This window comes from Carcharhinus amblyrhynchos, chromosome 7, assembly GCF_965287045.1.
Source record: "Carcharhinus amblyrhynchos chromosome 7, sCarAmb.v2.hapA, whole genome shotgun sequence".
In the NCBI taxonomy this organism is placed as follows: domain Eukaryota; kingdom Metazoa; phylum Chordata; class Chondrichthyes; order Carcharhiniformes; family Carcharhinidae; genus Carcharhinus; species Carcharhinus amblyrhynchos.
In genome coordinates, this window is record NC_137330.1 from 122,925,411 (window position 1) to 122,947,269 (window position 21,859).

Consider the following 21,859-nt stretch of genomic DNA (forward strand, 5'->3'; position numbering starts at 1 on the left):
TTATGAGGATAGGTTGAGGGAGCTAAGTCTTTGCTGCCTGGAGAGATGAAGGATGAGAGGCAACCTGATAGAGGTTTATAAGATATTAAGAGGTATAGATAGGGTGGATTCTCGGAGGCTATTTCCCAGGGCTGAAATTGTCACTACGAGAGGACATAGGTTTAAGGTGCTGGGGAGTACGTACAGAGGAGATGTCAGGGGTAAGTTTTTCACTCAGAGGGTGGTGAGTGAATAGAATCGGCTGCCGTTGATGGTGATGGAGGTGAACTCGCTGGGGTTGTTTAAGAGGCTTCTGGATGAGTACATGGGATTTTAATGGGATTGAGGGTTATAGATAGGCCTGGTAGGTAGGGATGTGATCGGCGCAACTTGTGGGCTGAAGGGCCTGTTTGTGCTGTAGTGTTTTATGTTCTATGTAAGGAAGGTGGACTTTGCAAGATCATCTGAGATACAATTCTCTCATCCTAAACTTTGTAACTATGGCCTGTAACTTCCAGGCTTCTCAGCATATTTAGGCAGTACCCCAAAAACGTGCTGTGGAATCCTTCTCAAGTTCCCAGATAAGGGTTTACACAGCAATTCTGCAAAAGTGGTAACTTCACCTGGATAATTGCACTGTGCTCAGAACCATCCTACAAAGTGTCTCTAAGAATCTCTAATTTTAGATGATTGTGCCAGTTTTACACCGTTAGTCTGAAAGAGTTAGAAGGAATAACACCACTTCTAACTGCAGTCTTATTTTAAAGAGCTAGACTAAGCCCTATGCACATGGATGGACACAGACAGATGGGGATGGACACTCACCCCCAAAATGAGTGGACCTGACCCAGTCTAACCTACTCAACTGAATTCCACGCACTTACCACCTTCTTGGCCTGTCAGGCTCACTGGGCCCTCTAAACCCACCTGCTTTTGGCAGCCAGTGTAGTTTAAAAAAAAAGGGGAGGGGAGCATTATCTCCAAGTTCACTGGTGTTGCATTACACTGGAGCCTGCAGATACACTTTCAATGCAGGTTCCAAGCAGCTCCAGCCAGCAGAGGTTTCAACAGTCGTTTCCCAGAGCAGGTAAGTGTGCTTTACACTGTTGTAATACCAGCAGGCATGATGTGGGTATGCTGGCGTTGGACTGGCGTAAACACAGTAAAAAGTCTGACAACACCAGGTTTTAGTCCAACCGATTTATTTGATAATAGACTCACAAGCTTTCAGGTTAGTCCCTTCGTCAGGTGAATGGAGAGTTCTGGCCTCAGACAGAGCATATAAAGCAAAGACAGAGATTACTGATTCACCTGACGAAGGGACTAACCCAAAAGCTTGTGAGTCTATTATCAAATAAATCGGTTGGACTAAAACATGGTGTTGTCAGACTTTTTACTGTTAATACCAGCAGGCCAGCACTCAGAGTGCTGCTCTGCTTGCACGGTGAGGGTTGCCTGGCAGAGAGGAGTGCTTTTGGAGTTGGATGAACACAGTTAAGTGAAACAGGCAGCAGAGGTTACAAGCGAGAGTACTGATTGGTCAGTAAGTGTTATTTTTTCTTTTTGCTCTCGACATTGTAATTGTTTTACGCGGCAATAGTGTTTCTGTGTACTTTCTATGGTTTACAGTTTGAAAAGGTTATACTAGGTAGTAACAAGGAACAGGAAAGAAGGGCCCTAGAAAATTTTATATATCTGAAACAAAACATCTTTCTAAATTTTAATTTAAAGGGTAAGACATGACAGGAGAGCTCCATGCTGTGGTTTGCTCCTCTTGCTTGATGTGACCGGCTGGGGACAGTTCCAGTCCCTTGGGTCAGCGTGTGCAGGAAGTGTCTCCAGCTACAGCTCCTGGAAGTTTGGGTTTCAGAGCTGAAGTGGTGGCTGGAGACACTGGAGCATCCGCAAGTCAAAGTTTTGTGGATAGCACGTATAGAGAGTAGGCTTAGATTCCGCAGGCAGGAAGGGATTGGGTGACCACCAGACAGAGCAAGAGAGATAAGCAGTGAGTGCAGGAATCTCCTGTGGCCATTCCCCTGCAGAACACTTATACGGCTTGAAGGGAATGACCCCTCTAGGGAAAGCAGCAGCAGCCAAATTCGTTGCACCATGGTTCATTCTGCTGCAGAGGGGAGGGGTAAAAACTGTGTCAGTGCAATAGTTATAGGGGAATAGACAGGCATTTCTATGGTCGCAAACAAGACTTCAGGATGGTGTGTTGCCTTCCTGTTGCTGGGGTCAAAGATGTCTCAGAGCGGCTGCAGGACATTCTGAAGGGGGAGGGTGAACAGCCAGTGTTCGTAGTACACGTTGGTACAAATGACATTGGTTAAAAAAAAAAGGACGAGGTCCTAAAAGCAGAATACAGGGAGCTTAAAAAAAAGTTAAGAAATCGGACCTCAAAGTTAGTGATCTCAGGATTACAACCGGTGCCATGTGCTAGTCAGAATGGAAATGAGAAGAGATATCGGATAAATACATGGTAAAAGAGATGGCCGCGGGGGAGGATTCATGGAGGAGGTGGGACCTATATAAACTGGACGGGTTAGACCTAGGCAGGACTGGGCCTGATGTCCTGGGGGAGTGTTCGATAGAGTGGCTGGGAAGGGTTTAAATAATACGCTATGGGATGGGAACCTACGTAAGGAGCCCGCGAAGGAGGGAGCAAGGACAAAATGTGGGGAGAAGGTTCCAACTACGTCAAAAATCAGGAAAGTAGCTAAAAGGAAGGAGGACTCGGGAGATGTTATTAATGGAAGTGTTAGAATTCAAAAAGATACAAAGACTAGCATAAAGGCACTTCATCTGAATGCTCGTAGCATTTGTAACAAGGTAAATGAGTTGACAGCACAAATCATTGCAAACAAGTATGGTTTGGTGGCCATTACAGAGACTTGGTTGCGGGATGGCCAGGACTGGGAGTTGCATATCTTGGGGTATCGAACTGTTCGGAGGGACTGACAGGAAGGTAAGGGAAGTAGTGTAGCTCTGATATTTAAGGATAACATGAGAGATGGTATAGGTTCTATGGGAAAAAAAGGTTGAATCCATTTGGGTGGAAATTAGAAATAGGAGAAAACATCACTGATGGCGTAGTCTACAGGTCACCAAGCAATGACATCACGGTGAGGCAAGAAATAAACAAAGAAATTACTGATGCATGTAAAAATGATACAGCAATTATCATGGGGGATTTTTAATCTACATATCAATTGATCACACCAGGTCGATCAAGGCAGCCTTGAGGAGGAGTTCATAGAATGTATCCGTGATAGCTTCCTTGAACCGTATGTAATGGAACCAACAAGGGACCAAGCTATCCTAGATCTGGTCCTGTATAATGAGACAGGACTAATTAATGATCTCACAGTTAGGGATCCTCTTGGAAGAAACCATCACAGTATAGTTGAATTTAAAATACAAATGAAGTGTGAGAAGGTAAAATCCAGTATCAGTATCTTGTGCTTAAACAAAGGAGGCTATAAAGGGATGAGGGAGGAGTTGGCTAAGTTAAACTGGGAGCAAAAACTTTATGGTGGGGCAATTGAGAAACAGTGGAAGACTTTCAAACTGATCTTTCACACTGCTCAGCAAAAGTATATTAGTGATAAGGAAGGACTGTAGAAAAAGAGATGATCAGCCATGGATATCTAAGGAAATAAAGGAGGGTATCAAATTGAAAGAAAATGCTTACAAAATGGCAAAGATTAGGAGGATCTGAGAGTTTTGGGAAATGTTTAAAGATCAGCAGAAAGCCACAAAAAAAGCTATAAAGAAAGATAAGATGGATTATGAGAGTAAACTAGCTCAGAATATAAAAATAGATAAGAGTAGCTAAAGCAAGCATTGGTCATTTCGAGGATGAGAAAGGGGATGTAATAACTGGAAATGGGAAAATGGCTAAGGCATTGAACAGGTATTTTGTGTTGGTCTTCACAGTGGAAGTCACAAACAACACAGCAGAAATTGATGACAGAAGGCTATGGCAGATGAGAACCTAAAAACTGTCATTATCATGAAAGAGGTAATGTTGGGCAAGTTAATGGAACTAAAGGTAAACAAGTCTCCTGGTCCTGCTGGAATGCACCCCAGGCTACTAAGAGATGGCAGGAGAAATTGCAAATGCACTAGTGATAATTTACCAAAATTCACTGGACTCTGGGGTGGTTCCCGTAGATTGGAAAACAGCAAATGTGATGCCGCTCTTTAAAAAAGGAGGTAGACAAAAGGCAGGCAACTATAGGTCGGATAGCTTAACTTCTGTAGTAGGGGAAAATGCTTGAATCCATCATCAAGGAAGAAAGAGCAAGACATCTGGATATAAATTATCCCATTGGTAAGACGCAGCATGGGTTCATGAAGGGCAGGTCACGTTTGACTAATTTGGTGGAATTCTTTGAGAACATTACATGTGCAGTGGATAATGGGGAACCTGTGGATGTGGTATATCTGGATTTCCAGAAGGCATTTGACAAGGTGCCGCTCCAAAGACTGCTACATAAGATAAAGGTGCACAGTGTTATGGGCAATAGCATGGATAGAGGATTGGTTAACAAAAAGCAAAGAGTGGGATTAAATGGGTGTTTTTCTGGTTGGCAATCAGGGATCAGTGTTGGAACTGCAGTTGTTTACAATTTACATAGATGATTTGGAGTTGGGGACCACGTGTAGTGTGTCAAAATTCGCAGATGACACTCATGAGTGGCAGAGCAAAGTTTGCAGAGGATACTGAAAGTCTGCAAAGGGATATAGGTAGCCAAATGAGTGGGCAGGGATCTGGCAGGTGGTGTACAATGTGGGTAAATGTGAGGTCATCCATTTTGGTAGGAATAACAGCAAAATGGACTGTTACTTAAATGGCAAAGAATTGCGGCATGCTGCTGTGCAGAGGGACCTAGGAGTCCTTCTGCAGGAATCTTAAGGAGTTGGTTTGCAGGTGCAGCAGGTAATTTAAGAAGGCAAATGGAAATTTGTCCTTCATTGCTGAGGGATAGAGTTTAAAATCAGGGAGGTTATGTTGCAACTAGTGAGGCCAAACCTGGAGTACTGTGTACAGTTTTGGTTTCCTTACTTGAGAAAGGGTATACTGACACTGGAGGGGGTGCAGGGAGATTCAATAGCTTGATTCCGGAGTTGAGAGGGTTGCTGAGTAGACTGGGCCTATACTCGTTGGAATTCTGAAAAATGAGGGGAGATCTTATAGAAACATATAAGATTATAAAGGGAATGGAGAAGATCAAAGCAGGGAAGTTATTTCCACTGGCAGGTGAAAATAGGGGGCATGGCCTCAAAATAAGGGGAAGCAGATTTAGGACTGAGGTGAGGAGGAACTCCTTCACACAAGGGTTGTGAATTTGTGGAATTCCCTACCCAGTGAAGCAGTTGAGGCTACCTCACTGAATATTTTTAAGGCAAGGATAGATAAATTTTTGAACAGTAAAGGAATTAAGGGTTATGGTGAGCAGGTGGATAAGTGGAGATGAGTCCACAAAAAGATCAGCCATGAACTTATTGAATGGCAGAGTGGGCTCGAGAGCCAGATGGCCTACTCCAGCTCCTAATTCTTATGTTCTTATGTTTGCACAGCTGGGTGGAAGTTATGTCCCAGTGTTTTTTAGGGCATTAAGAGTCAACCACACTCAGAGTTCAGTTATTTGTAGGCCTGACCAGGGATAATTTTCAGCTTCCCTTCTTAGCATTAGCAAAACAGTTATAGAATCGTAGCAGTTTAAGTTAATGCTGCAATCCAGTTGTTTACCAGATTTAATGAATTTAATTTAATTGCTGCTATGAGTTTTGAATGCAACCTCTGGTTTACTAGACTGGGACCATAATATGGTTCCATACCAATGTATTTTCAAAACAAATTTGTGATTCATCATCTCCAATGATGTAAGCTTTGGTGTGAGGAGGAGCTGATGGACTGTTAACTGAAGAATGTAGTCATTTAGGCACAGCATTTAAGCGCCATGTCAGTTTTTAAAAAATTCAAATTTTTTTAATGTAATTTATCTCATTTTGAACAGGGTAGCAAAAACGGAGATCTCATTGTGTGAACACACATGCAGATGAGATGGGTGCTAAAAAACAGGAGGGATCCTAGGTTTTATTAACAGATCATAAATTAAAAAAACAAGGAAGCTATTGTGAACCATTACAAAACACTGGTTTAACCTCAGCTGAAGTTCTGCACACCACACTTAGGAAGGATGTGACAGCATTAAAGGGTGCAGAAGTGAACATAAGAAATAGGAGCAGGAGTAGGCCATCTAGCCCTTCGAGCCTGCCCCGCCATTCAATAAGATCATGGCTGATCTGTCGTGGCTCAGTTCCACCTTCCCGCCCTCTCCCCATAACCCTTAATCCCCTCACGATAACAGCCAGATGGACTTGAAGAAGGTCATGGGGAGACCTGATGAAAAAAATCATTTTGGGCAATGAAATAACGAGATAGCACTTCAGTGGCAGAGGCATAGTAATCTGAGGAGAGATTATTGTCTCATGTATTCGTATATGGAGAAAAGTATTGCTTTTTGCATGCTATAAGAACAAAGCATTCATACATAGAGAAGGAAAGGAGAGGGTGCAGAATGTAGTGTTACGATCGTAACTAAGACAACATGAGGAAAAATGATGCAGCGAGTTGTGCACTCACTGCTTGAAAGGGCAATGAAAGCAGATTTAGTTGCAACTTTCAAAAGGGTATTGGATCATCATTTTAGGGGAAACAATTTACAAGGTTAGTAGGAAAGAGCAGGGAGTAGAATTAATTGGGTAGTTCTTTGAAAGAACATACAGAGGGACGATGGGTTGAATGGACTGTATATGATTCTATGTAGTCCCTTTCCCAACTTCAGGTTGTCTGAAAGTGTTTTACAACCAATGAAGTACTTCTGAATGTAGTGTCTATTATACTGTAAGTTCCAGCAAACGATGAAATGGTGACTTGGACACTGCATTCTGTTTTCTAAGAATACAGAACGCTATGTGCCTTAAGTACATGAACTTCCCAGAGATACATTTCATGGTAAAACTGCCAAGAAAACCACAGCAAGATAGAAGCAGGGAAGTTGTTTCCACTGGCGGATGAAACTAGAACTAGGGGGCATAGCCTCAAAGTAAGGGGAAGCAAATTTAGGACTGAGTTGAGAAAGAATTTCTTCACACAAGGGGTTGTGAATCTGTGGAATTCCCTGCCCAGTGAAGCAGTTGAGGTTACCTCATTGAATGTTTTTAAGACCAGGATAGATAAATTTTTGAATAGTAAAGGAATTAAGGGTTATGATGAGCGGGCGGGTAAGTGGAGCTGAGTCCGTGAAAAGATCAACCATGCTCTTATTGAATGGCACAGCAGGCTCGAGGGGCCAGATGATCTACCCCTGCTCCTAGTTCTTATGTTCTTATGATTATTCACCACATTTAAATACAACGCAGCAATAATAATATTAAAAAAACCTCTTGTTTGGCAAGCAAAGTCAGATGCAGTTCTGAGCTTCTAATAATGTGTAATTCCTGAAAAGACCAACTTGGTCAAATAAATTTATTTCATCACTAATAAATTAATTTGGTTCTGTAATACTCTTGCAGTAAGTGGTCTATAATAAGTGGAGATGGCTTATCTACACCTTCAGTTTTTTGTGCTTGCTAAATGGCATTGGCTCCTGGTCTGACAACAGTGTGATTTTAAAAATATTCATCCTGGCTTTACAAATCCCCCTCTGTGACCCTTCCTGTGAGTTTCCTCCCTAAACCCCCCTTTCTCTTTCTTTATAATCCTTTTAAATCTATCTCTGACTAAACTTTTAATCACACCCTATTATGTGTCCTAATGTCAGATTTTGATGCATAATGCTCCTGTGATTTGTTATTGTCACATATGTTAGTTTACAGTGAGAAGTACTATTTCTTGCATGCTATAAAGACAAAGCATACCGTTCATAGAGAAGGGAAGGAGAGAGTGCAGAATGTAGTGTTAGAGTCATAGGGTGGGGAGAAAGATCAACTTAATATAAATTGGTCCAATGAAAAGCCTGGTGGCAACAGGGAAGAAGCTGTTTTTGAGTTAGTTGATATGTGACTTCAGACTTTTGTGTCTTCCTGGCAAAAGAAAGTGAAAGAGAATATGTCTGGGTTGTGTGAGGGTCATTGATTATGCTGGGTGCTTTTCTGAGGCAGCACGAAGTGTAGACAGGGTTAGTGGGTGGGAGGCTAGTTTGCATGGTGGGCTGGGCTTCGTTCACAGCCTTTTGTAGGTTTTGTGTCTTAGATAGACCAGGAGCTGTATCAAGCTGTGAAACAACCAGAAAGAATGCTTTCTATGGTGCATCTGTAAAAATTGCTACGAGTCATAGCAGACACCCCAAATTTCCCGAGCCTCCTGAGAAAGAGAAGGCATTAGTGGGTTGGATATTTTACTACATTAGAATGCTACATTGAAAATAGGTACAGGAGTAGACCACAATTCAATATGATCATGGCTGATAATGCATTTTCAGTATCGCACTCCCACTTTCTCTCCATACTCCTCGATCCCTCTTGAATATATCTAACGACCTGGCCCCAAAAACTTCCTGCAAAATTCTACAGGTTCACAACTGAGTGAAGAAATTCTTCCTCATTTCAGTCCTGAATGGTTTACCTCTCGCTCTTAGACTGTGACCCCTGGTTCTGGACTCTCCCAACATTGGGAACATTCTTCCTGCATCTAGCCTGTCCTGTTCCGTCAGGATTTTATATGTTTCTATGAAATCCCCTCTCCTCCTTTTAAATTCCAGTGAGTACCAGCCCAGTTGATCTAGTCTTTGCCTCATCAGTCAATCTTGCATTCCAGGAAGCAATCTGGTGAACCTTTGCTGGACTCCCTCATTGAACATAGAACGTTACAGCACAGTACAGGCCCTTCGGCCCTCAGTGTTGTGCTGAACTATGTCCAATCCCAAGATCAAGCTATCCCACCCCCTGTTATTCTGGTGTGCTCCATGTGCCTATCCAATAACTGCTTGAAAGTTCCTAAAGCATCCGACTCCACTATCACAGCAGGCAGTGCATTCCACACCTCAACCACACTCTGAATCTACCTCAGACATCCCTCCTATATCTCCCACCATGAACCTTATAATTATGCCCTGTAGTAACAGCTACATCCACCCGAGGAAATAGTCTTTGAACGTCCACTCTATCAATCCCTCTCATCATTTTAGAAACCTCTATTAAGCCGCCTCTCATCCTCCTCCGCTCTAAAGAGAAAAGCCCCAGCTCCCTCAACCGTTCCTCATAAGACCTACCCTCCAAACCAAGTGGCAACCTGGTAAACCTCCTCTGCACTCTCTCCAATGCTTCCACGTCCTCCTTATAGTGAGGTGACCAGAACTGCGCACACTATTCCAAATGTGTTCTCACCAAGGTCCTGATAGTTGCAGCGTAACCCCACGACTCTCAAACTCAAATCCCCTGTTAATAAACGCTAACACACTATAAGCTGCCTTCATGGCTCTATCCACTTGAATTGCAACCTTCACTGGTCTGTGGATATGAACCCCAAGATCTCTCTGTTCCTCCACATTCCTTAGAACCGTGCTATTGACCCTGTAATCTACATTCAAATTTGTCCTACCAAAATGAATCACCTTGCACTTATAAGGGTTAAACTCCATCTGCCACTTTTTGGCCCAGCTTTGCATCCTACGTATGTCTCTGCAGCCTCCACCTCATCCATTACTCCTCAGTCTTGGTGGTATCAGCAAATTTACTAACCCACCCTTCAGCCGCCTCTTCCAAGTCATTGATAAAATCACAAATGGCAGCGAACCCAACACTGATTCCTGTGGTACACTGCTGGTAACTGGCCTCCAATCTGAAAATTTTCCTTCCATCACCACCCTCTGTCTTCTATGAGACAGCCAGTTACTTACCCAATTGGCCAAATTTCCTTCTATCCCACACATCCTTACTTTCTTCATGAGCCTACCATGGGGAATCTTATCAAACGCCTTACTAAAATCCATGTGTACGACATCAACTGCTCAGCCTTCGTCGACACACTTAGTTACCTCCTCAAAGAATTCAGTCAAATTTGTGAGGCAGGATTTACCCGTCATGAAACTGTGCTGACTACCCCAAATTAAGCTGCATCTTCCCAAATGGTCATAAAGCTATGTCTCAGGACCCTTTCCATTAACTTGCCGACCACCGAAGTAAGACTAACTGGCCTATAATTACCAGGGTCGTTCCTGTTTCCTTTCTTGAAGAGAGGAACAATATTTGCCACTCTCCAGTCCTCTGGCACAATCCCCGTGGACAGTGAGGACCCAAAGATCAAAGCTAAAGGCTCCGCAATCTCATCCCTTGCCTCCCTCAATAGCAAGAATGCCCTTCCTCAGACTAGGAGATCAAAACTGCTCACAATACTCAAGGTGTGGCCTCACCAAGACCATGTATAACTGCGGGATGATATCCCTAATCCTATAGTCAAAATGTCTTGCTATGAAGGCCAGCATGCCATTAGCTTTTCTCATCACCCGCTGGACCTGCATGCCAACCTTCAGCTAATACAAAGAACAAAGAACAACCCAGCACGGGAAACAGGCCCTTCGGCCCAACGAGCCCGCGCCGCCGCATCACCCTACACCTATTCTACCCTGCATGTCTACGAATGGGACCCTACTCAGTCAGATTCAGGGAAGAAATAGTGTCAATTTGGTAGAAACCGATTAGCCTAAGAGCACATCTTTGGGGTGTGGGAGGAAACCGGAGCGCCCGGAGGAAACCCACGCAACCACAGGGAGAATGCGCAAACTCCCACAGACACAGGCCCAAATCCATGTATCTGCACAGCTAGCAGTGCTAGTCACTGAGCTGTTGCGGCGCCCGTCTACCGGTCCAGGATCAAGCACACACACCGACATGAAGTACTAGGCCACTCCTGGACTTCCAAGAGCAGCCCACGCACGACCCCCCGTGTGCATGCCCCTCGCTTGACACGAGGTGGACCTCCACCTGTGGAATAAAGACAAAAAATATTAATCATACAGCCTGCCCTTCCGGTGTCTCCCGAGGTTTAACCCTATTTAATAGCCCCTACCATATCCCTCCATTCTCGTTTCACTCATGTGCCTATCTAACTGCATCTTAAACGAGTCCAACGTTCCTGCCTCCACCACCCTACTCGGTAGCGCATTCCAGACCCCCACAACTCTCTGCGTAAAGAACCACCTTCTCACCTCCAAATTATACCTCCCCCCCCCTCACCCTTAAATGATGACCTCTCGTGTTCGTACCCAGTCTAGGGTTTCACCAGCTAATGTTTCACCATGACATCCAGGTCACCTTGCAGTTCGCCTGCATGAATGCAAGTTGATGTTAACTGGTGTTGGAACATATGAAATGTGTTCCATCATATATGTTCACACATTGAGGGTTGAATTTCACCACACCAGCAAAAAGATCCATTCATGCTTGTCCAAAATGGTTGAATATTCTGATTTGTGACTTTTTTTTGGCTGCAGAACCTTCCAGATTGGGGAAAGTCCATAACAAGCAAGCAAACAGAAAACTGTATTGTTGGTCTGTATGACCGGACAGAGCAATAAAAAAAAAGTCATGTCAGCTATTCATATGGCTGCTCCAGTGCTATTGTTTCTGAGGAAACAAAAACATTTATGTTTGTTTTTTGTATGTGATCACATTTTTGCCGCATTTTGGTTGTACTACAGCTACCAGAGAAAATGGTGTTGTACCCTATATATTCTTGTGCTTTGACGCACACAATTCCAATATTTACTGCACCTTATGTAGTTGGACATAGACCCAGGGGAATTCCTGTCTCCCCGCCAGGACTGAGAAAAGTCGATATTGGTAGGATGTTATTCTGAAGTTGACTTTGAAATTTCGTTTATTCTGGAATAATGTTCAAGAAATGTTTTTTTTTCCAGGACTGCATGTCCCTTCTGTGTATGTACATCACTTTTAAACAGTCCCTTTATTGGGAAATGTAGCCATCTCAAATTATGAGCTTTCTCTTGAGCTATGCTTAAGTTTCAAAATCTGAGGTGAATCTTTTTCCTGCTACTTTGTAACCATTAATATTAAGCAAGTACGAAGCTGAAACTATTTTTAGTATAGTTTTTGCCCGATCTGAGTGTAGTTTAACATTGCATACATAGAATCCCTACAGTGCCGAAGGAGGCCCTTTGGCCCATCGAGCCTGCACCAACGACAATCCCATCCAGGCTGTATTCCCTTATCCCACGTATTAACCCACAAGTCCCCCTGACACTAAGGGGCAATTTAAAATGGCCACTCATCCTGACCCGCACATCTTTGGAAGCTTGTCTTCTGCCCACTATTTTTCTTGATACTTTGGAGAATTTCATTATATTTATATTTTAACTGTGCTGCTTCTGGTAATCATTTGAGAAGTGATTCAAATTAAGCTTTGTCAACGAAGGAAAATAGCCAACCCCATGTCAAAGCAACCCCTAAGGGCCTGTGACTCAGTTGTTTTTTCCTTGTAGTGTTTTATATTTCATTCCATGTAGAGGTCAAAGAATCACAAAGACTTTACCAAATGTATGCAGTTCAATGTTTCTCAAGTAGATGCTGGAAATCTGAAATATAAACAAAAATTGCTTGAAATACTTGGGTCAGGCATCAACTATGGAGAAAAAAGGTTAAAAGTTTAAGGTAGGTGGAATTTCATTAGAACCATGTATTAACATCATTTCTGTTTTAAGTGATACTGGATATGCTAATGTTATAGCAATGGTAGACTGTATAGTTCTTTAAAAATTAGCCCACAAAATGGCAGGAATTTTTTAATTTTAATTTTCCTTTTTTAAAAGGAAGCAGTTCCCTTGCTACACGCAGCAGATCCTCACAGAACACTGTAATGAGATTTGGTTCTGCAAGTTCTCCAATGATGGCACTAAATTAGCAACAGGATCCAAGGACACCACAGTTATTATATGGCAGGTTGACTCAGTAAGTAGTATGTTTATGGGAACCTAGACTTTTCTTAGCTTTTATTTGGATCACCATGCTTTCACTTTGTGGTAAATTGCTTCATCAACTCAGCAGACTTATTTTTTCCATTGTTCCCACCACAGTGCTGTCATTAAATCATTAATAACTGTACTGTACATGTTGACTAAAGTGCAGCATTTCCATAAGTTTTTTTCTTTCAATCTTTTCCCTCATTAATGCTGCTGGCACTGTATTGTCTGAGTCTATGCTTTACCATTGGAAAGTATGTTGCCTTTTCATTCTCATCTGAATTCCATGGGAGATATTGCAGAAGACATTAAAACTAAGTGCCCCCCCCCCCGCCTCCTCCTCCTCCTCCTCCTCGGAAAACGGCTGGTGAAGGCAATTGAGGAAGCGATGGACGAAAGCTCATGGGCCTCTTCCGAGGTTGATTGTGAGACTCATTTTTGGGAACACGCAAAGGATGAACTTTACGTTGCATTTGCCCACATCATTTTATGTGCAAAATCTGGGTGCTCAGAATAATGTTCCGATTTCTCAACATTAACAGACCTCAGGAGGATACCACAAAAAAAACAAAGTGCAATTGGATTGTAACATAGGACTGTAGCAGTTCAAAACTACATTCAATGCCACCACCTTGAGGGCAGTTAGGTGGGTAATAAATTGCCTGTCTAACCAACGAAGCCCACTTCAAAAAAAATCCTGTGTGAAATTGTGATACACCATTCAGCTCATGCTTCTTTGTCCAAATGATCTCAGCATCTCAGCACTTGACAACCAATGAAGTATCATTTAAGTGCAATCACTGTTATAATGTAAGAAAAACAGCAGCCAATTTGCTCTCAACAAGTTTTCATAACAGCAATATGTGAATGACTAGATAATGTTTTTCTTGATATTGCTTAAGGAATGAGTATTGACCATAATACAGGTTAACTCCCCTGCTCTTTGGACAATGATATGAGTTTTTTTTATATTTACCCGAGAGTGCAGACAGGACCTCGATTTGACATCTGATCTGATATGTAGCACACCCATCACCGCTGGACTTCAGTACTGTACAGGATTCTTAGCCTAGATTTTTGTGTTGGAGAGTCACCGGATTGGGAGCTTACCTCATTATCCTTGAGGAGAGGGTACTGTCAACTGAGCCATACCTTTACACAGACTGGGCAATAAGACTGTTTATGGCAGAGAAAGTGAACAAAGAAACTCACAGCACAAGAACAGGCCCTTTGGCCTCCAGGCCTACATCGACCATGCTGCCTGAACTAAAACCCCCTACCCTTCTGGTGACCATATCCCTCTGTTCCCATCCTATTTATGTATTTGTCAAGATGCACCTTAAAATTCACTATTGTATCTGCTTTCACAACCTCCCCCAGTGGCGAGTTCCAGGCAGCCACCATCCTCTGTCTTGCATCTTAAACCTATGCCCTTAGTAATTGACTCTTTCACCCTGGGAAGAAGCTTCTGACAATCCACTCTGTCCATGCCCCTCAATGCTGTAGACCTCTATCAGGTTGCCCTTCCGTCGTTCCAGCGAGAACAAACCAAGTTTCTCCAACCTCTCCTCATAGATAATAAGAACATAAGAAATAGGAGCAGGAGTAGGCCATCTAGCCCTTCATGCCACACAACATCCTGGTAAATCTTTTCTGTACCCTCTTCAAATCCTCTGCATCCATCTGGCAGTGTGATGACCAGAGTTGAACACTATATTCCAAGTGCCGCCTAACTAAGGTTCCAAGAAACTGCAACACGTCTTGCCAATTTTAAACCTCAGTGCCCAGGCCGATGAAGGCAAGCATGCTATATGCCTTCTTGACTATCTTTTCCACCTGCATTGCCACTTTCAGTGACCTGTGTACTTGTACGCCCAGCTCCCTTTGTCTGTTATACTCTTTAGGGTTCTGCCATTCACTGTCTATTTCCTGTCTGTATTAGACCTTCCAAAATGCATTACCTCACACCTGTCCAGATTAAATGCCATCTGCCATCTCTCCGCCCAAGTCTCCAACCAATCTGTATCCTGTTGTGTCTTCTGATGGTCCTCATTGCTATCCACAAATCCACCAACCATTGTGTCATCCGCAAACTGACTAATCAAACCAGTTACATTTTCCTCCAAATCATTTATATAACAAACAGCAAAGATCCCAACTGATCCCTGAGGAACGCCACTTGTCACAGCCCTCCATTCAGAAGCACACCCTTCCACTGCTACCCTCTGACTTCTATGACTGAACCAGTTCTGTATCCACCTTGCCAGTTCAGCTCTGATCCCATGCAACTTCACCTTCTGCACCAGTCCACCATGAGTGACCTTGTCAAAGGCCTTACTGAACTCCATGTAGACAACATCCACTGCCCTACCCTCATCAATCATCTTCGTCAGTTCCTCGAAAAACTCAATCAAGTTAGTGAGATACGACCTCCCCAAGACAAAACCATGTTGCCTCTCATCAATACATTCACTTATTTCCAAGTGACAGTAAACCCTGTCTTGAAGAATCTTCTCCATTAATTTCCCTACCACTGATGTAAAGCTCACCAGCCTGTAATTACATAGAACGTAAAACATTGCAGCACAGTACAGGCCCTTTGGCCCTCAATGTTGTGCCAAGCTATGTCCAATCCCAAGATCAAGCTATTGCACTCCCTGTTGTTCTGGTGTGCTCCATGTGCCTGCCCAATAACCACTTGAAAGTTCCTAAAGTGGCCGACTCCACTATCACAGCAGGCAGACTGTTCCACACCCCAGCCACTCTGAGTGAAGAATCTACCTCGGACACCCCTTCTATGTCTTCCACCATGAACCTTATAGTTATGCCCCCTAGTAACAGCTACATCCACCCGAGGAAATAGTCTTTGAACATCCACTCTATCAATCCCTCTCATCTTATAAATCTCTTAAGTCGCCTCTCATCCTCCTCTGCTCCAAAGAGAAAAGCCACAGCTCCCTCAACCTTTCCTCATAAGACCTACCCTCCAAACCTGGTACATCTCCTCTGCACTCTATCCAATGCTTCCACATCCTCCTTTATAGTGAGGTGACCAGAACGGAACACAATATTCCAAATGTGGTCTCAGCAACGTCCGGTATAGTTACAGCATAACCCCATGACTCTTAAACTCAAACTCAAATCCCCCGTTAACAAACTATAGACCTTCTTCATGGCTCTATCCACTTGTGTGGCAACCTTCAGAGATGTGTGGATATGAACCCCGAGATCCCTCTGTTCCTCCACATTCCTTAGGACCGTGCTGTTCACCCTGTAACCTGCATTCAAGTTTGTCTCACTTATCAGGGTTAAACTCCATCTGCCACTTTTCGGCCCAGCTCTGCATCCTGTCAATGTTTCTTTGCGGCCTGCAAGAGCCCTCCACCTCATCCAATACTCCACCAATCTTGGTGTCATCAGCAAATTTATTAACCCACCCTTCAACCCCCTCTTCCAAGTCATTGATAAAAATCACAAATAGCAGAGGACCCAGCACTGACCCGTGTGGTACACTGCTGGTAACTGGCCTCCAGTCTGAAAATTTTCCTTCCATCACCACCCTCTGTCTTCTATGAGATACAGTAAAAAGTCTGACAACACCAGGTTTTAATCCAACCGATTTATTTGATAGTAAACGCACAAGCTTAAGCGTTTACTATCAAATAAATCGGTTGGATTAAAACCTGGTGTTGTCAGACTTTTTACTGTGTTTACGCCAGTCCAACGCCGGCATACCCACTTCTATGAGATAGCCAGTTACTTATCCAATCGGCCAAATTTCCTTCTATCCCACACATCCTTATTTTCTTTATGAGCCTACCATGGAGAACCTTATCAAACGCCTTACTAAAATCCATGTATACGACATCAACTGCTCTACCTTCGCCCAAACACTTAGTTACCTCATCAAAGAATTCAATCAAATTTGTGAGGCAGGACTTATCCCTCACAAAACCATGCTGACTATCCCAGATTAAACTATATCTTTCCAAATGGTCATAAATCCTATCTCTCAGGACCCTTTCCATTAACTTACCAACCACCGAAGTAAGACTAACTGGCCTATAATTACCAGGGTCATTCCTATTTCCTTTCTTGAAAGGAGGAACAACAATTGCCACTCTCCAGTCCTCTGGCACTATCCCCGTAGACAGCGAGGACCCAAAGATCAAAGCTAAAGGCTCCGCAAGCTCATCCCTTGCCTCCCAAAGTATCCTAGGATGTATCCCATCTGGCCCAGGGGACTTATCCACCCTCAGGTTTTTCAAAATTGCTAATACATCTTCCCTCAGAACATCAACCACCTCCATCCTATCAGCCGGTATCATGCACTCCTCCTGAAAAACATAGCCCCTCTCCTTAGTGAACACTGAAGAAAAGTATTTAAAAGAACAAGAATACCTGGATTATTCTTACAACCCTTCTTAAACAAAGGAACAGCATTGGCTATTCTCCAATCTGGGACCTCCCCGGTAGACAGTGAGGATACAAAGATTTCTCTCAAGGCCCCAGCAAGTTCCTCCTTTGCCCCTCTCAGTATTCTTGGGTATATGCCATTAGACCCTGGGGCTTGTCTAACTTAATGTTTCTGAAGAGCCCCAATATCACCACCTTTTTGATCTCAACATGACTCAAACTATCTACGCGCCCTTTCCCAGACTCATCGTCCACTAAGTCCCTCTCTTTAGTAAATACTGTCACAATGTACTCATTTAATACCTCGCCCATTTCCTGTGGCTCCATGCATAGATTCCCTCCCCTATCCTTGAGTGGGACAACTTTCTCCCTGGCTACCCTCTTGCTCTTTATATATGTATAAAAAAACCTTGGGATTTTTCTTAATCCTGTTGGCCAATGATTTTTCGTGACCCCTTTTAGCCCTCCTTACTCCTTGCTTAAGTTTCTTTCTACTGTCCTTAAATTCCATACTTGCTTTGTGTTTTCCCAGCCTCCTAGCCTTGACAAATGCATCCTTTCTCTCTTTGACTAGTCTCATAATACGTCTTGTTAAACAATGTTCCTAAAACTTACTTACATATCCTTCATCCTTACAGGAATGCCAGTCCTGAATCCCCATCAACTTGCACTTGAAAGCTTCCCACGTGTCAGATGCTGGTTTGCCCTCAAACATCTGGCCCCGATCTACATTCTTCAGTTCCTGCCAAATAATGTTGTAATTAGCCTTTCCTCAGTTTAGCACCTTAACTTGAGGACTACACTTATCTTTATCCATCAGTACCTTAAAGCTCACTGAATTGTGGTCACTGTTCCTGAACTGCTCCCCTGCTGAAACATCGACCACCTCGCCAGGGTCATTCCCCAATACTAGGTCCAGTATATAGCCCCTTCCCTAGTTGGACTGCATACTGTTCAAGAAGCCCTCCTTACAAATTCTGTCCCATCCACACCTCCAGCGCTAAGTGAGTCCCAGTCAATATAGGGGAAGTGAAAATCTCCCATCACGACAACCCTGTTACTTTTACATCTTGCCAAAATCTGCCTGCACATCTGTTCCTCCACCTCCTGCTGCCAGTTCGGCCCTCTATAGTAAATGCCCAGCATTGTGGCTACGCCCTTCCTATTCCTCAGCTCTCTATTTCCTCACTGTATGAGCCCTCTGAGGTGTCTTTCCACAGTACAGCTGTGATATCCTCCTTAACCAGTAGTGCAACTCCGCCACCCCTTTTACATCCCCCTCTACTCGACTGAAACATCTATATCTGGGATGTTAAGTTGCTAATCCTGCCTTTCCCTTAACCATGTCTCTCTAATAGCAACAACATCATAGTTCCAAGTACTAATCCAAATTCTTAAGTTCATCTGTCTTACCTGTTACACTTCTCGCATTGAAATAAATGCACTTCTGTCGACCTGACCCTCTTTGATTAGAAAGCACACCCTGCGTGCTCTTCCTCTGAGTCTTACTGGCCTTAGTCTCTAGTTCTCCTTCAGTTAAATCACCTTTGCTTAGTTTTCCACCCCCTACCAAATCAGTTTAAATCCTCCCATGTGACATTTGCAAATCTCCTGGCTAGAATATTTATGACCTTCCAGTTTAGATCCTCCTTGTACGGGTCCCACCTACCCCAGAAGAGACCCCAATGGTCCAGATATCTGAAACCCTCCCTCCTACACCAGATGTTTAGCCACATGTTGAGCTGCACTATCTTCCTATTTCCAGCTTCACAGGCATTTGGCACAGGGAGTAATCCTGAGATTACAACCCTAGAAGTCCTGCTTTTTAACTTGCTATCTAACTCCCTAAAACGCTGCTGCAGGGTCTCATCATTCTTCCTATGTCATTAGTACCAATATGTACCACGATCTCTGGCTGTTCACCCTCCCTTCAGAATCCTTTCTGCCTGTTCAGAGACATCATGGACCCTGGCACCAGGGATGCAACATACCATCTTGGAGTCTCTTTCATGTCCACATGAGCATCTATCTGCACCCCTAACTATATTGCTTCAGTGCTCTTTGTTCCTCTTTGCTTAACAACAGAGCCAGCTATGGTGCCACTGCTCTGGGGGGGTGACCAAGGGGATTCCCGCACTGACTAACGGTCACCCATCTCTCTGCCTCCATCTTGGATGCGACCATGTCTCTAAAGCTTCTATCGATGACACTTTCTGCCACCTTCATTCTCCTAAGTGCATCCAACTATTGCTCCAACCTATCCATGCAGTCTGTAAGGAGCTGCAATTGGATGCACTTCCTGCAGATGTCATCTGAGATGCTGGAAGCATCATGGATCTCCCACATCTCTCAAATGTAACACTTAACCCCACTGACCAACATTTCAATACCAAGTTGAGTATTAGAATATTGAAGCGATGGGGTCCAAAGCCCACAACTGTCTGTTGGGCTGTATTATTTTACCACAAGTAGGCTTACATTAACACTGCAATGAAGTTACTGTGAAAATCTCCCAATAGCCCAAGTGTACTAATAACGTGGATGTACCTTACTAATTTCCTGTTTGTTTCCTATTAGGACACTCACCAACTAAGGTTGCTTAAAACTTTAGAGGGTCATGCATATGGAGTTTCATATCTAGCATGGAGTCCAGATGATAATTATCTTCTAGCCTGTGGCCCTGATGACTGCTCTGAATTATGGCTTTGGAATGTGCAGGTGAGCAACACTAATGAAATTGTAGTTAACATAAATATTATTGACACAGATACAGTTCTTAAGTGACTGCATCAGGTTCAGCCTTTTAAATTAGTAACATAGGAACACAGGAGCAAGAATAGACCATTTGGCCCCTAAAGCCTGCTCCATCATTCAACTAGATCTCCCTCAATGTCATCATCTTGTACTATCCCCAAATTCCTTGATGTGATTAGTGTCTAGGAATCTATCAAGTCTGCTTTGAATTGACACTCAGCCCTCTGGGGGTAGAGAATGCCATAGATTCACCACTCTCAGTAGAGAGATTCCTCCTTATCTTGGCTTTATCTTTCCTTCTGAGATTTTCACCTAGTTCTAGAACCGCCAACCAAGTGAAACATTTCTGTATCTACCACGTGGAGCCCTATAAGAATTTTGTACGTTTCAATTAGATCATCTCTCATTTTTCTCAACCTTAGCGTCAACAGACCCTCTTCATAGGGCAATCTTGGCATCCCAGCAATTGGTGTGGTGAACCGTTGTTGCATTCCCTGTATAGCCAATATATCCTTCCTTAAATAAGGAGGCCAAAACTATACACAGTAGTTCAGGTGAGGTCTCACTAAGGCTCTATACAATTGCAGCAAGCCATCCTCACTCCTATGAGAACCCTCCATCCATCTTTGGACACAGGAGTGGTGCTGGAGCACCAGAGAATTGTAAACGTTGCACTCTTGTTCAAAAAAGAGTGCAAGGATTAAACTGGCAACTCAGACCAGTTAGTTTGACCTCAATAGTGGGGAACCATCTGGAGACTGTACTTTGGAACAAAATCAATAGTCACTTAGACAACTGCAGGATAGTTAAAGAAAACCAGCATGGATTCATTAAGGGAAAATCATATCATGTTCACCTCACTTGTTGGAGCGTTTTGAGGGAGTAACAGAGAAGGTTGACAAGGGTAGCACTGTTGATGTGGCGTATGTGACCCAGGTGGTGGTGCTCAGGGCAAGATTTGCAGAGGACACAAGGATTGAAATCATTGTCAGTTGTGATGAGGATAATCGTGAAGTTCAAAAGGACATAGACATATTGGTGGATTGGGCAAACAAGTAGTGATGAAGTTCAATGCAGAAAAGCGTGAGGTGATTCATTTGGCAGGAAGAACATGGAGAGAAAGTAAGTCTTGCTTCACAAATTTGATTGAATTCTTTCAGGAGGTAACTAAGTGTGTAGACGAAAGTAGAGCAGTTGATGTCATATACGTGGATTTTAGCATAGAGTTTGATAAGGTTCCCCGTGGTAGGCCCATGAAGTAAGTAAGAATGTGTGGGATAGAAGGAAATTTAGCCGATTGGATAAGTAACTGGCTGTCTCATAGAAGACAGAGGGTGGTGGTGGAGGGAAAATTTTCAGACTGGAGGCCAGTTATCAGTGGTGTACCAAAGGAATCAGTGCTGGGCTGTCTGCTATTTTTGATTTTTAATCAATGACTTGGAAGAGAGGGCTGAAGGGTGGGTTAGTAAATTTGCTGATGACACTAAGATTGGTGGAGTAGTGGATGAGGTGGAGGGCTCTTGTAGGCTGCAAAGAGACATAGATAGGCTGCAGAGCTGGGCTGAAAAGTGGCAGATGGTGTGTAACCCTGATAAGTGCGAGGTGATTCATTTTGGTAGGACAAACCTGAATGCAGATTACAGGGTCAACGGCAGGGTTCTGAGGAATGTGGATGAACAGAGAGATCTTGGGGTTCAGGTCGTGCCTTACAAGCCTAGTTG

General features: G+C 43.5%; 1 protein-coding gene across 6 annotated transcripts in view; it reads left to right on the forward strand.

The window, feature by feature from the left end:
* The window catches only part of LOC145345263 (WD repeat-containing protein 26), a 155,013-nt gene that overhangs the window by 51,895 nt on the left and 81,259 nt on the right, over positions 1–21,859 (forward strand). For all 6 annotated transcript variants that reach the window (XR_013887043.1, XR_013887044.1, XM_080193078.1 and 3 more), the window contains exons 7-8: positions 12,819–12,957; positions 19,962–20,102. Coding sequence is in view for 4 of the 6 variants with exons in the window: in XM_080193078.1 (XP_080049204.1) it covers positions 12,819–12,957; positions 19,962–20,102 (280 nt within the window). In the remaining 2 variants the exon portion in view is untranslated. The remainder of the gene's footprint in view (positions 1–12,818; positions 12,958–19,961; positions 20,103–21,859) is intronic.